Source organism: Gadus morhua, chromosome 8 (genome assembly GCF_902167405.1).
Source record: "Gadus morhua chromosome 8, gadMor3.0, whole genome shotgun sequence".
NCBI lineage: Eukaryota > Metazoa > Chordata > Actinopteri > Gadiformes > Gadidae > Gadus > Gadus morhua.
This window is the reverse complement of record NC_044055.1, coordinates 4,715,062-4,728,418: the sequence shown is the minus strand read 5'-3', so window position 1 is coordinate 4,728,418 and position 13,357 is coordinate 4,715,062. Positions and strand designations below refer to the sequence as shown.

Below are 13,357 nucleotides of genomic sequence, written 5' to 3'. Positions count from 1 at the left end.
ACAATCTGTACACTTACAAAGTTCTCAATGCCTCGAGTCGTTTCATATGTTAAGACCCTTATCATACTACCAAAGAAGTGTCGGGCTACTTCTAGCCTTTTAAGTGGTTTAAAATAGCGATTCAGTTTTTGCCATAACCACTGCTCCATAGTTCCAAGTTTATAGCGTTTTGATAGATTTGGCTAAAAACAGCCAACTGAAGAAAGCGTCTATATGCGGTTTTTGTGCTCCAAAACGAACGGTTCAACTCGTTATCATACCAAACATATCTCAAATCCATTTTACACCGGAATTACCCTTTAACTGACTTTGTTGCTTATTTGGAGCCGTTCTACTCAGATACAGCCCTCTCTCACTGAGCGTTTTTACACTACCAAATAAGCCGTTTTACGCACGCCTTTTTTGCGGCACGGTCCGCACGTTTACACTCCCCGAGGTAAATATCCTGCTTGAGCTAGAACCCCGGGCCCGATTTACCCTCCCGGAGGACTCTGCACAGATTGATGGTTTATTGGGTTTCATTCTGTTGTAAATGCGATGGCTCCGCGGTTCCAGGGTGGGGGGGGGGGGGGCTTGGGTAGTGGTGTTGGGTTGCGCTGTCTCCACAGAGACAACGCAGCGATATGATCATGAGCAGTTAACTTGAGAGAAAGTGAAATCCACAAGCTGCTGTTACAACCCGGTATCACGCGATTGCGTGCTCCTGCGCACGAACGTTAATCTATTGAAGCGTGTTCCAGAGCACGATAGTCTGACTTTTTGCGTGTTACACAGAACGAAATGTAAACCAATGCATTCTGAATGGGAGTGTTCTAAGACAATTAACGTGCTCCACAAAACGGTACGAGAGAGAGAAAGAGAGAGAGGGAGGGACAGAGAGAGAGAGCGAGAGAGAGGCTTCAGAAAGGGTGTGCGCAGATAGTACAGTGCACCCTAGTTATTTTTATGCCAAAACCACAAATGCTAGCCTATATGTATATATATATATATATATTGCCTAATTATATATATTGCCTATATATGTATAGGCTATATATATAATTAGGCTATAATTATATTATTTAGCGTGTAATGAGACAATCTATAGCCAAATTGTCGAAGATGCCCGAGAATCTTCGGGGATATCAGCATGGGAAATCGGCGAATCAGACCCATGAACCTATAAAGAAAGACGTCATCTCAAGCGGGAGAGAACGTTTGCGGTGCTGGTTTGTGTCACGTAAGTACAGGGCTCTCATGTCTCATGCATTCGGCGTGAGACACACGCAATTCAACCCATGCACACGCTCGAACCTGTGCCGTGTTCCAATACCCGTACTGTCCGTACTTACTAGCCAAAATTTGAGTAAGATCCGGCGAAAAGAAGTATACTTCAAGGACCCGGATGCCGTACTCAAAACGGGCTAATCCTGAAGTGTGGATCGAACATGGACATAAAGGATGGACCACAGACTGGAAAATGGCCGCCCATTCATTCCTATACAAACTGCTCAGTGGCGCAGGGTAACATACAGGAGCGATTTACAGGAGCCCCCTTTGATAAAAGAACCCCTTTTATCAAAGGGGGTCTCAAAGGACTCATACGCTTCAACAGCGGCTGCAGCAGAAGTGTTGAGACGAAAGATGATAGACATTTATAGAATATTCCCATTCACATGATTCTTCGCACGACCTGCAGGTTGGAGACTGAAATAACCCCCAAAATGAATAATGTAAAAGCAGCCAAGTCCCACAAATTGCTTGAACTATTTATTTCATTCCATCGTTTCGTTGATATGCATTATTGAAAAGTTTCAAGCATATGGATTTAATGCAATATCCACAAACAGTTCAAAATGGTACCATGAAGTGTCTTGTTTATTGTATTAACCAGTTCATTTCTCTTTTGTGAAAGTCACCAAAAGTCAAATAAAGTTAAACGCAAGGTCACAGGCCAACAGTGGAGCTGTGTTGGGAACCAGCAGCCAAGAGCTTCCATGGAAACTTTCTACCCATGTTAAATAGATTTAGTTGGCAGTTCCTTTTCTGCCCATTCTTTTTTAAACTTGTGGAAGCACTTTGCAGTACTGGGAGACACCATTGCTAACGGCAATGGAGCTAGATTCAAAAAATCTCAAAAGATGCCCAAAGCAAATACCTTTAACCAATAGTTGTGTTTTAGCAAATTAAAAAATGTCAGTTTCATTGACCACAAATTGAGCAGAAATATTTTGCATACAAATCTTTAAATAGTTTAACCACATTAAGAAAAATACATTCGTTAATTCACAAATTTTTTATTAGTGAAGCCACAAGTTTTGCACATTATCCAAACAGAATACCTGAAATGTTGATATTTCAGCCCTTTCGGGTTGAAAAACAAGAGAAAAGGACAACCTAACAAGAGTGAAAAGTTTAGGTTAGGTGACCTATAGTTCAAAGATGTCCCTGGTCAGGTAGACTAAATAAAAGTGTATTCCCAATTGCTCCAGGACATTTGTGTAATTTACTTGTGAGCTCTCCCTCAAGCCTAGAGAGACATCAGTGTTGAACCACCAACTAAACCAATGCATTCTGAACATTATATTTAGCTGATTTGAATACACTTTTCTAGCTGAGGTGAGGCTGTCAAAGAACTAAATATGGAGCAACTTCAAAAAGTAAATTTGCAGCATGACCAAATTATACAAAAAGTATAGGAACTGTTCTAGCAGATTTTAGAAGTCTCTTTTGATAGGCAGGGAATAATTGTCTTTGTCACCCTGTAGTCATGCCATCAAATCTGTTGGGCAAAGTACCGCTACTGATTAATCCAGTAGACTCACCAGTCAAGTCCCCCTAGTTAGAAAATGGAAGAAACCCAGTTAGTCATGTTAATTATTCTGTTACAAATGAAGACTAATACTTTCCACATATTGCGATCCAAGTTACTGGCTGCAGTCTTGGATTTTATAGTTCTATATGAATAGATTCAATTTACTAAACTATTAATCATGCTTCAGAAGAATTAACCCCTCTTGGATGGCAGATCTACCACAAGCCTCCATTGCCACAACCTCCAGATGGCTTACGACCTACGGCAACTCCTCGACTACTGCCAGCCAACAAATTGGCTCTTGCACACCAGACACGCATTTTGCTTTATTTTAGGTTTAAGCATCTTAAAATATCCAAATCATCGCTCCAATACACAAGTCAGCTAATGGCCTACAAGGAAATGCTGAAGCTAGTGTTTGTGATAGCGATAGAAATGGACAAGCTTGCGTGTACAAATATGCAACTAGAATTGCAAGGTTCACAGCCCAGTTGCATAAGTGGTCACAACCGTTGGATTGTAAGCAAGGTTAAAAAAAAAAAAAAAATCCCACAAACTAGTCAACATGGTCAATTGAAAGCCTGCACAAAACGACCCTGGAATAGTCAAATGCAGCTTTACTGCGGATGAATTAAGCCAAATTGCATAAACATCCAATGGTAAACAGTATACCTATGCAATCAAGGTTGCACTCACACTAGGCCATCTGGCCGTGACCGTCGTAACTGTGGCCTGGCCACGGTAGGCTCTTGTACATACGCCATCACGTCGCTAGCATCCAAACAATTCTACCAAACCTTAACCAACTAGTGAAAGATTGAACAAAACTTTAGCACACACCCAGTGACTAATCACCTTGTCCAGGGGTGTTCCAACGTGGATTACCAGAGGGCCTTGTGGACTTAAAGTAAGCCACACATTTGACAGAGACAGCACGGAATGACGTAAAACTAAGCTAATCTACAGGTTACTAGTGCTAGTGCAATTACATGAGCATTTTGCACAATATTTGTACTCCAATGCTACGTAAAGCAGGCTTCTTCAGAAACCCGTAGCCTGCTACATTAACAAATCAACTGTAACAAATCCTGACCAAGACCGAAAGATGGCTCTGGAAGCCACTACGGCCCACGCAGCAGATTACTGCGTGGGCCGTGGTGGCTTCCAGATCAACCCTTCGGTGGACCATTCATACACATGTATTCCGAGGATGTTTTGAAGACACTGGAGTCCCATGGTACTAGATTTTTTTGAAGACTAAGTTGGTATGGGGGGGCCCAAAGGGGGCCCCCCCATAGATCTTGTCAGTCAGTCAGTCAACACCTGTTAAGAAAAACACACACACACCACAAGATACAAATCAGCAAAGCTAGGTTAACAAACAGCGGCAACATGCATGTCAAGGTGCAAAGAGCAGGGTTACTGATGGCTTGTGTCCGAGGAGACAGCCCAAAAACTTCAACATTTAATAAAGGAAAATAACTTTTACTCACTGCGGTGGTCTGTTTCGAAGTGCCATGCTGGTAGCAATATTGGTCTGGGCTGCTCAGTCAAATGCCCACAAAAACAAACACGCAACAACGCATGCTTCTGATCTGCAATCTAGATCGAAAACTTTCAACACTCCCTAAACTCAACCTCGATTGACACAGGCCGATGCAAAGTAAACCAAACCAATTGCGTTCACCTTTAATAAAGGGGTGCGTGACAGGTGATCTCAATAAGCTAATCAGAAAGAACACACTGTGATCGGCCATGAGTGAGACGTTCAAAACGAGAACGAGGATTTAACACCAGACGGAATTGTTACCATTCAAATTCAAATTTCTTTAATATTGGATAGGTTATGATATCAATGATTTGGGCTTTGAGTAGGCCTATATTTCTTAAATATATTTCTAAAAATGTTTCAGCCCTTCACCTTTTGATATGAAATCTATAATCTCATCTTCTGTATAATTTGCCCAACACATATTTTATTCGTATTATTTATTTTGCCATTCATATTGAATCTTTACTGTGTTTTATTGTACAACACAATCATCGAATAATTATTGATAATACTCTCCCATTGTGTTGATATCCATCTCCTTGGCTGCATTAAGACGAGGCTCGGGTCAGAGCAAAGATCGGGATCCACACATGATAAGGGATAAAGTTATTTATTAGAATAAAGTAAGTATCATGAAATCTGTAAAGGGATTAGTGTAGAGTATGGAAGATTAGAAAATGTGTGATTATATGGTTTGGACAGAAAACCAGTAGGCTACCAAAATCACAAGGACCGACCGAGCCAGAACGGAGGAAACTTACCCAGACAGAAAAAACAAATACTGGGAACAACAAACCATCTTTACCATGTTGGAAATACCCAAACAAAATGCAACAAACCAAACCTGAACAGCAAACCAACATATGTGACCAACCAACTGAACTACTGACCAAACACACAATTCTTTCGACTAGCCTATGTATATGGGCAGTGGAAAGTGTGCTGTGGGGATGTTGAATAGTGTTAACATAAAACAAAACATGGAACCAATCCAAAGGTCCAAAACCTTAAGGAACCACCCTAAACAGAACCCAAGTCCACCTGCCTCTGTGGAAAGAGAGAGACTGGCTAAAGCCTGCGTGGCAGACCTGCACAGGTGCACCTCATCAGCTGACAAGCCTCTCAGCCCCGCCCACTGGCTACCTGTAGCAGGTAGCTAAACACAGAGGACCCAGCAGACGAAGGAGAGAGAGAGCAGTCACAGCTGTCACATCTGTTGCCTGAAGATTCTTTGTTTGTCTCCAACAAAACCTTCCAAACAGATGAATCATTGGCTCATCCCAGAAGTGTCAAATTACTTTTGTGTGTCAAAACGGGCAGGGTGGTCGTGGACTCCTGAAAAATACTATGGTTGTTTTGTATGTAGAATAAAATGCCATTGTACATTTTAAAAAAAAAAGGGAAGACTTTCACAATGCAGGATTCTGGGAATGCAGTGATGGAATCCCGATAACACCTGTTCCCTAATAAATGGGCTCAAGATTCTGAGTCTGCCTGCAAGAGGTTGTGTGTGTGTGTGTGTGTGTGTGTGTGTGTGTGTGTGTGTGTGTGTGTGTGTGGTTGGCTGATAATGTGAGAGAAGGTGATGCGGTCGTATAAAACAAAGACGTTGAAAGATGGGGCGATCGACGAGAGAGACGCAGAGGAACTGTCCGAGACTTTTATAAAAAACAAGTGGTCAGCAGAATACGTTGGCGTTTTTGCACTTGTAAATAGTTAGTCGCGTTTGTGGCCTACACTCAGACGTGAACGTAATCTTGCATGCGGGTGTCTTCATTCCTAAAAATGTTTGACTCCGTGCGCAGCCCCGCCTTCTCCAGTGAACCAAGAAAGCCCGCGCCGTGACGAATGGGGTATTTTTGATCAAAAACTCGCCTTCACTATCGCACCAACTTGAAACGCATGCCGTCAAGTTTAAAGGGAAATAATGTTTATTTCCGAATTTAAACTTGCTCAGGATGAAAAAAATAAGTTACCTTTTTTTAAATATTAAAAAATAAAATCGGAGAATCCCTTGCAGTACTCCACGGTGTCCCTAGAGGTACACGTAGCCCCATTTGAGAACCACTGCTGTAGGGTTCCGTTATTAGGTAGTATCAGCTCATAAAAGCGGAGCCATGCTCGGGTAAGCAGCTTTATTCTGTTCTGGAGCGTCACAAACACAGAAACACACCAAGCGGCCCAAAGACCTGGTACGATCAACAGTGGGCATGAGAAGCAAAGTAAAAAAATGAGAAGGTACCTTAATTATACTGGTTATGGGGTAGGAGAGGAGCGTTCAGCTTAACAGCAGTAGGCTATCACAGTGGAGCCCTAACAGCAGTCAGAAGGCAAGACATGATCAAATAAAAAGACCTCTAAAACATAATGGCACTGGCTCAACCGTGACCAACGTCCCTCAAGTTCAGTTTGAATTTGAAAAACAACTCAGTAGTGCATGTTGGGGGTAGGAGGATATTGGAAGATTGAAATGTTACGTTTGATTAAAGTTTAGACACCAAGCCACTTACTTTTGTATTTGTACATTAGCGACCCATGCATGACCAAATGCAAGTCTGTAATTTCTTCAAATAAGAATAAGCCCTTGACAGTTATTTATGACATTGCCATGCCATTGTTCCGATGAGATGAAGTCCCATTTTTCAACATTAATTTCAAGCAGTAACAAGCAACACAGTGCAGTGAATCAGCGACAGTGTTTACAACTTGAACCTAGAGACCCGAACAGTCTTCACCTCAGCAGACCCTAAAGGAACTAAAACCAGTTGGATCAAAGTGACAGAGAATATACGGTTTAGTCTGCGCCATCTTCTTCATTTAATTAAATGAAGACGAGCAGTTTTACATTTAAATACTGCTCCTGGGAAAGGTCTTCATACCCAACACAGGTCAGTTGACTCGCTCTGGGGGCATGAAGGATATCGATCAATGGTTGAATAATCAATCATATTAAATACACTTTTATACCATCAAATACGTCCTTGTAGACAATTGTTTCAATCCAAACAGAATGGTTAAAGTATTGCAACACTACTAAAAAAACATGACCTTTGTATGACTATTAAAAAGAAATTACGCTGTAACAAAAAACATTTGGCGATCTCAATGTACATAAAAATGTAACACGTTTTGTCATGACATGAAATCACAGCACGGCACCACTATGAACCTGTACCGGCCCTAAGGTACTGTATCGGCTTCAAGATGTACCCTACTGGATCCGTTTAGGGAAGAGGACTACACATAGTATTACAGCAGTTCTGTACTGGGTCTATAGTACTTGGTGTACCGGGTTGTAACTGTACTGGCTCTACAAGACTTGAAGAGTACCGGGTTCTACCTGTAATCCGTCTCCAGTACTTGACGAGTACCGGGTTCTACATGTACCGGGTCTCCAGTACTTGACGAGTACCGGGTTCTACCTGTACTGGACCCACTGGGTCTACAGTGCAGTGTAAGTTGCGAACTTTGTCCATGTGTAATGTTTAGCATTACTATTGGACCACGGTTCCCGTATCAGTATCGAAGGTCCACTGGAGCTGCCGTCCGCTCAGGTAGGGTCTATCGTTCTAGCACAGCTGGGCTTCTGACCGCCGGCAGGGAGGGAGACTCTTCCAGAACCTCCTGAGAGCGTGCAGAACGCCAGCGGCCAGCGATGGAGCAGAGAACGGGGGGACACAAGCTAAAAAACATAAATAAAATAAATGAACTTAAAACAAGGCATAGGGGAGGAGCCGGATGGGAGGGAGGGGGGGGGGGGGGAGAGCAGGGAGATGTGGACCGGAGCCGACCAATACCGGAGCCGGACTCAGTAGCCCAGGTCCAGCTGGATCTTGTGTTCGAACACGGCGATGAGCAGCATGATGGCGAAGCCCAGCAGGATGCCGGCGTTCTGAAGCAGGAAGAAGCCGCAGTGGCCCACGCCCTGCTCGCCCGCGTTGTTGTGCAGCATCTCTGGCATCTAGGAGGTCAAAGGTCACCAGGGTGACCAGGGCTTTATTTTGGAACAGCAGCAATGAAAAAAAAAACGATTTGTGCTCTGCGACGGAGAACAACAACCACCTCGTCCTGTTTTGAAGGAAAGCCCAAAGACCAGACGTCAAAGGTGACGTATTGACCACCAGGTGCGAGTGTGGTTAGCCGTTTAAAATCCTTGGGTGAATCCACCTAGATGTGTGCTGGATAGATCAGTCTACCAGCCTACCCAGTGGACTGTAGCAAACGTTGCTCATCTATCCGTAATACATCTTGGTGGACACGCCAACTTGTGTTGTCAGAAGAGGCAGAATTTCCAAAGGGCTTGTCACGGCTAATCACACTCACACCTGGTGGTACATGTCACCTTTAAAGAAACAAAGAAACCAAGGTTTTCCCCGTGGCTTCGACGACCAACCGGGTTGCGGTGGCTGCCGGTGGCCAGCATGGGGCGCACTACAGCCGTCGGTGGCAGCAGGGGGGGGGAGCAGCAGGTGACTATGCCACACGGTCAGCTCTTCAACATCACCTGAAGAACTAACAGGTGCAGCTGAGGGCCTGACAGCCAAACTTGTCCACCCCTGAGTGCCTGCTCATCACTAGACAGAGATAAATACATGGACCATGGTTTCTCTTAAACCAGGGGTTTCCAAAGTGTGAGAGTGAACCCCCCTCAGAGAGATAATAAACAGCTGCGCCCCCACCCCCCGAAAGATTGTGTGTTTTTAAAGATATTTTTGTTCTTTTAGACATTTTAAAAATCTTTGGCCGTTTTTTAAGATATTTTTGTTATTTTTGACATTTTAAAAATCTTTGGGCGTTTTTAAGGATATTTTTGTTCTTTTAGACATTTTAAAAATCTTTGGGCGTTTTTAAAGATATTTTTGTTTTGTGTAACTAGCGATGGTAAGTGCTCTACATTTGTTTCTATGAACTTCCTCACTGTACCGACAGAGATATATTGTAGTTTCTCTTTCTTCTGACAAATGTAAGTATTGTAGGTCGCTTTTGATAAAAGCGTCTTCTAAATGCCCTGAACGCAAATGTAAAATGTAAATGCTTACGACTAAGTGCTTTATTTCCTTTTAGTCAACGTCATCCATTAGTTTAATCCGATTTTCTTTTCTACTGATCTAAAAACCTTTTTGGGAGCGACATCGTTATTTTGTCGAATGGACATTATCAACCATTCTCGCCGACCACCTGCTTGAAGGGTCTGCACGAGGGTCTTCAGCAGCTCCTTCTATATGGTCAATGGCCGTGGTTCTCAAACGGTGCTACTAGTGCTCAGACACCTTTTCAGCCAATTACCCCCATCGATTATTTATTATTATTATTTAATCAACATAATGTTTGTGCGTTCCATTTGGCAGTGTCAAGATGAACATTAAAAATGTGTGAGGAACATTGGGCTGTGCTTCATGCAACTGTTGCAGTGTTCATTTCGTTAACGAAAAAATGTAAGTACCCCTAGGGGGGCGCGTTGTTCCCATTGGAGAACCACAGGTCTGTGAGGTACGAGCGCAGTTCTCACCATGTCCACCAGGGCCACGTACATGAAGAGCCCGGCCGTCAGGGCGAAGATCCACATGGACACGTTCTCCGCGTAGTGGCCGATGACGATGCCCACGCCCATGCCCAGGTAGGCCATCATGGCCGACAGCACGTTGTACAGGATGGCCTGACGCACCGTCATGCCCGACTTCAGCAGAACCGCAAAGTCCCCTGGGAAATGGAGTCACACGTTCAGGCTCCGACCAATACAGCAGACAAAACGTTGCTGAATGACTGGGTGAATATAGGAGGTGCCTACTGCTAAATGACTGGGTGAATATAGGAGGTGCCTTCTGCTAAATGACTGGGTGAATATAGGAGGTGCCTACTGATAAATGACTGGGTGAATATAGGAGGTGCCTACTGCTAAATGACCGGGTGAATATAGGAGGTGCGTCTTGCTGAATGACAGCTTCATTTAGCAGTATACACCTCCTTAATTCAGAGTGAATACAATAAAAGGTGCGTACCCAGCTCGTGGGGGAGTTCGTGGCAGAAGACGGCCACCGACGTGCTCAGACCGCTGGACAGACCCTCGGAGAACGCAGCACCTGGGAACAGAGCAGGATCAGGACCCGCTGCGCCAGACCCCGTACCAGCAGGACCAGGACCCGCTACGCCAGACCCTGTACCAGCAGGATCAGGACCCGCTACGCCAGAGCCCGTACCAGCAGGATCAGGACCCGCTACGCCAGAGCCCGTACCAGCAGGACCAGGACCCGCTGCGCCAGACCCCGTACCAGCAGGACCAGGACCCGCTGCAGCAGACCCCGTACCAGCAGGACCAGGACCCGCTGCGCCAGACCCCGTACCAGCAGGACCAGGACCCGCTTCAACAGACCCCGTACCAGCAGGACCAGGACCCGCTGCGCCAGACCCCGTACCAGCAGGACCAGGACCCGCTGCGCCAGACCCCGTACCAGCAGGACCAGGACCCGCTGCGCCAGACCCCGCAGCAGCAGGACCAGGACCCGCAACGCCAGACCCCGCAACGCCAGACCCCGTACCAGCAGGACCAGGACCAGGACCCGCTGCGCCAGACCCCGTAGCAGCACAGAGTAAAGAGCAGACAGCCAAACCCCAAAGTACCCCACAGGGCTCACCGATGGCCAGGCCGTCGCTGAAGTTGTGCAGGCCGTCGCCCACGATGACCATCCAGGCCAGCGCGGCCACGCCCACCTGCTCAAAGTGCTCCTGGGAGTAGCTCTGGGCGTGGCTGTGGGGGTGGTGGTTCTGCGAGTGGTGGTGGTGCAGGATGTGGTGGTAGTCGTGGTGATGGTGGTGGTCCGACTGGCCCACCGTGTCGTGGAAGTGCGAGTGGCACTTGTGCTCACAGTCCTGGTCCGTGTAGGCCGCGTCCGGAGGGCGGGTGTGGCCCGCCCCCGCCGCCGCCGCCGCCGCCGCCGACTCTGCGGGCGCCAGCATGAGCTGCTGCTCCTCGGCCAGGGCCCCGCCCCCGTTGGCCTCGGCGTCTGTGGACCCAGAGCACAGCGTTGCCATGGTGACCTCATTAGCATCGTCCTCTCGGCCGGCTGCCTCAAACACAACCCTACAGTCGTTTGGTTGAACACCACCCCCCCCCCCCCCCCCCCCCCCCCCCTCCCCCCTAACCTTAACCCAGAGAGAGGGGAGAACCCAGAGAGGGGAGAACCCAGAGAGAGGGAGAACCCAGAGAGAGGGGAGAACCCGACGGTTCCTTACCTTCGTGGGGCTTGAGGTGGTTCTCCTCCAGGGCGGGAACCTCCTCCAGATCCTTATCTCTCGAGTCCCACTTCTTCTGTATCTGGAAGGAGGAACGGGGATTCATTCGACGTTGCGCACAGCAGCGCCTCCACTGGACACAACCAGTGACAACAAGCGGCCGACTTCATTCTGCCGCGGCCAATTTGTCATTAAAAGAACAAAACAGCAGCACACACGACCTTGGGTACTAAAAAATAAATAAATACTAAAACAAACCCAACACAAGCTTCAGAAACAAAGATGCCCAGGCAGAGGAGGTCCCACCTTCTTGCGGTCCTTGTACATCTTGCCCAGCGTCAGGAAGTGTTCGATGAGGAACATGACGTAGACGCCGCTGAGCGCCGTCAGCCCCTTCCACACGCCGTCCAGGTTCTCCTCCTGGTCGCCGTGGAGGCCCGGCCCCGCCCCCTCCGGCCCAGCGACCTCGTGGTGGTTGTGGTGGTGGTGGAGGTGGTGGGTGGCCTGGGACTGGAGAAGGTGGAGGCACGTTAGAGACTCACATCTGGGAGGTGACCGTGGACAACATCCGGAGCTAAAATGTTGACAACATCTGAAGCTAAACGTGGAAAACATCTGGAGCTAACCATGGACATCATCTTCAGCTAAATGTGAACATCTGGAGCAAACCATGGACCACATCTGGAGCTAAATGTTGACAACATCTGGAGCTAAACGGCGACAACATCTGGACCTAGAATTAACCATCATCTGTATTTAAACATACACAATATCTAAACACCTTTATAAACTCCTCAAAACCCAAGTTACTGAAAGTCCCTCCCTCTCTCCTCTAAACCCATGTCACTGAAAGTCCCACCCTCTCTCTCTCCTCTAAACCCATGTCACTGAAAGTCCCGCCCTCTCTCTCTCCTCTAAACCCATGTCATCGAAAGTCCCGCCCCCTCTCTCTCTTCTAAACCCATGTCACTGAAAGTCCCGCCCTCTCTCTCCTCTAAACCCATGTCACTGAATGTCCCTCCCCCTCTCTCTCCTCTAAACCCATCATTGAAAGTCCCGCCCTCTCTCTCTCTCCTCTAAACCCATGTCCCTGAAAGTCCCGCCCTCTCTAGCATCCTCTTCCACACGGTCCGTCATGAGATGACAACGGCAGGGGCCGAGGTCAGGACATATGTGGGGGCTGGACCTGTGGGGGTGAGGTGTACGGGGGTGTACCAGGACGCACGTGGGGGATGAGGTGGAGGAAGGCGTCGCCACTGAGCGTGCCCACGGCGAGCGCCACCAGGAAGCTGAGCAGGAAGTTGAAGAACACCTTGTTCATGAGGGGGATGAGGACGACCCCGAGCAGAGACAGCAGGCTGATGACCGTGATGGACACGAAGCCCCCTGCCCACGCTGCACACACACACACAGATAAACCATAACACACACACACAAGGAATAATTTACCCATAATCCATAACACACACACACAGAATAACGTACCCATAAACCATAACAAACACACATACCAATAAACCATAAGACACGCACACGATATGACGTACCCATAAACCATAACAAACACGATATAACGTACCCATAAACCATAACAAACACGGTATAACGTACCCATAAACCATAACAAACACGATATAACGTACCCATAAACCATAACAAACACGGTATAACGTACCCATAAACCATAACAAACACGATATAACGTACCCATAAACCATAACAAACACGATATAACGTACCCATAAACCATAAGACAAACACACATGGTATAAAGCGCACAC

The 13,357-nt window shown here is 46.7% G+C and overlaps 1 protein-coding gene across 1 annotated transcript; it reads right to left on the bottom strand.

The window, feature by feature from the left end:
- Positions 1-6,467: 6,467 nt before the first annotated feature.
- LOC115548605 (zinc transporter ZIP6-like) lies at positions 6,468-13,029 on the bottom strand. Its single transcript, XM_030363360.1, has 7 exons — positions 12,802-13,029; positions 11,883-12,086; positions 11,577-11,658; positions 10,979-11,347; positions 10,346-10,426; positions 9,856-10,046; positions 6,468-8,307 (listed from the first exon to the last, which is right to left on the bottom strand). Exons 1-7 carry the CDS (start codon positions 13,027-13,029, stop codon positions 8,155-8,157), a joined length of 1,308 nt encoding a protein of 435 aa, XP_030219220.1. The 3' UTR covers positions 6,468-8,154.
- Between the last annotated feature and the right edge of the window lie 328 nt (positions 13,030-13,357).

Excerpts from the sequence above, each read along its gene's own strand:
- LOC115548605 (XM_030363360.1), bottom strand. The coding sequence starts at position 13,029 with ATGGGTAAATTATTCCTTGTGTGTGTGTGTTATGGTTTATCTGTGTGT. Across the intron at positions 10,047-10,345 it reads CGAACTCCCCCACGAGCTGG|GGGACTTTGCGGTTCTGCTG; the intron begins GTACGCACCTTT and ends TCCATTTCCCAG. Across the intron at positions 8,308-9,855 it reads ACGTGGCCCTGGTGGACATG|ATGCCAGAGATGCTGCACAA; the intron begins GTGAGAACTGCG and ends TTGACCTCCTAG.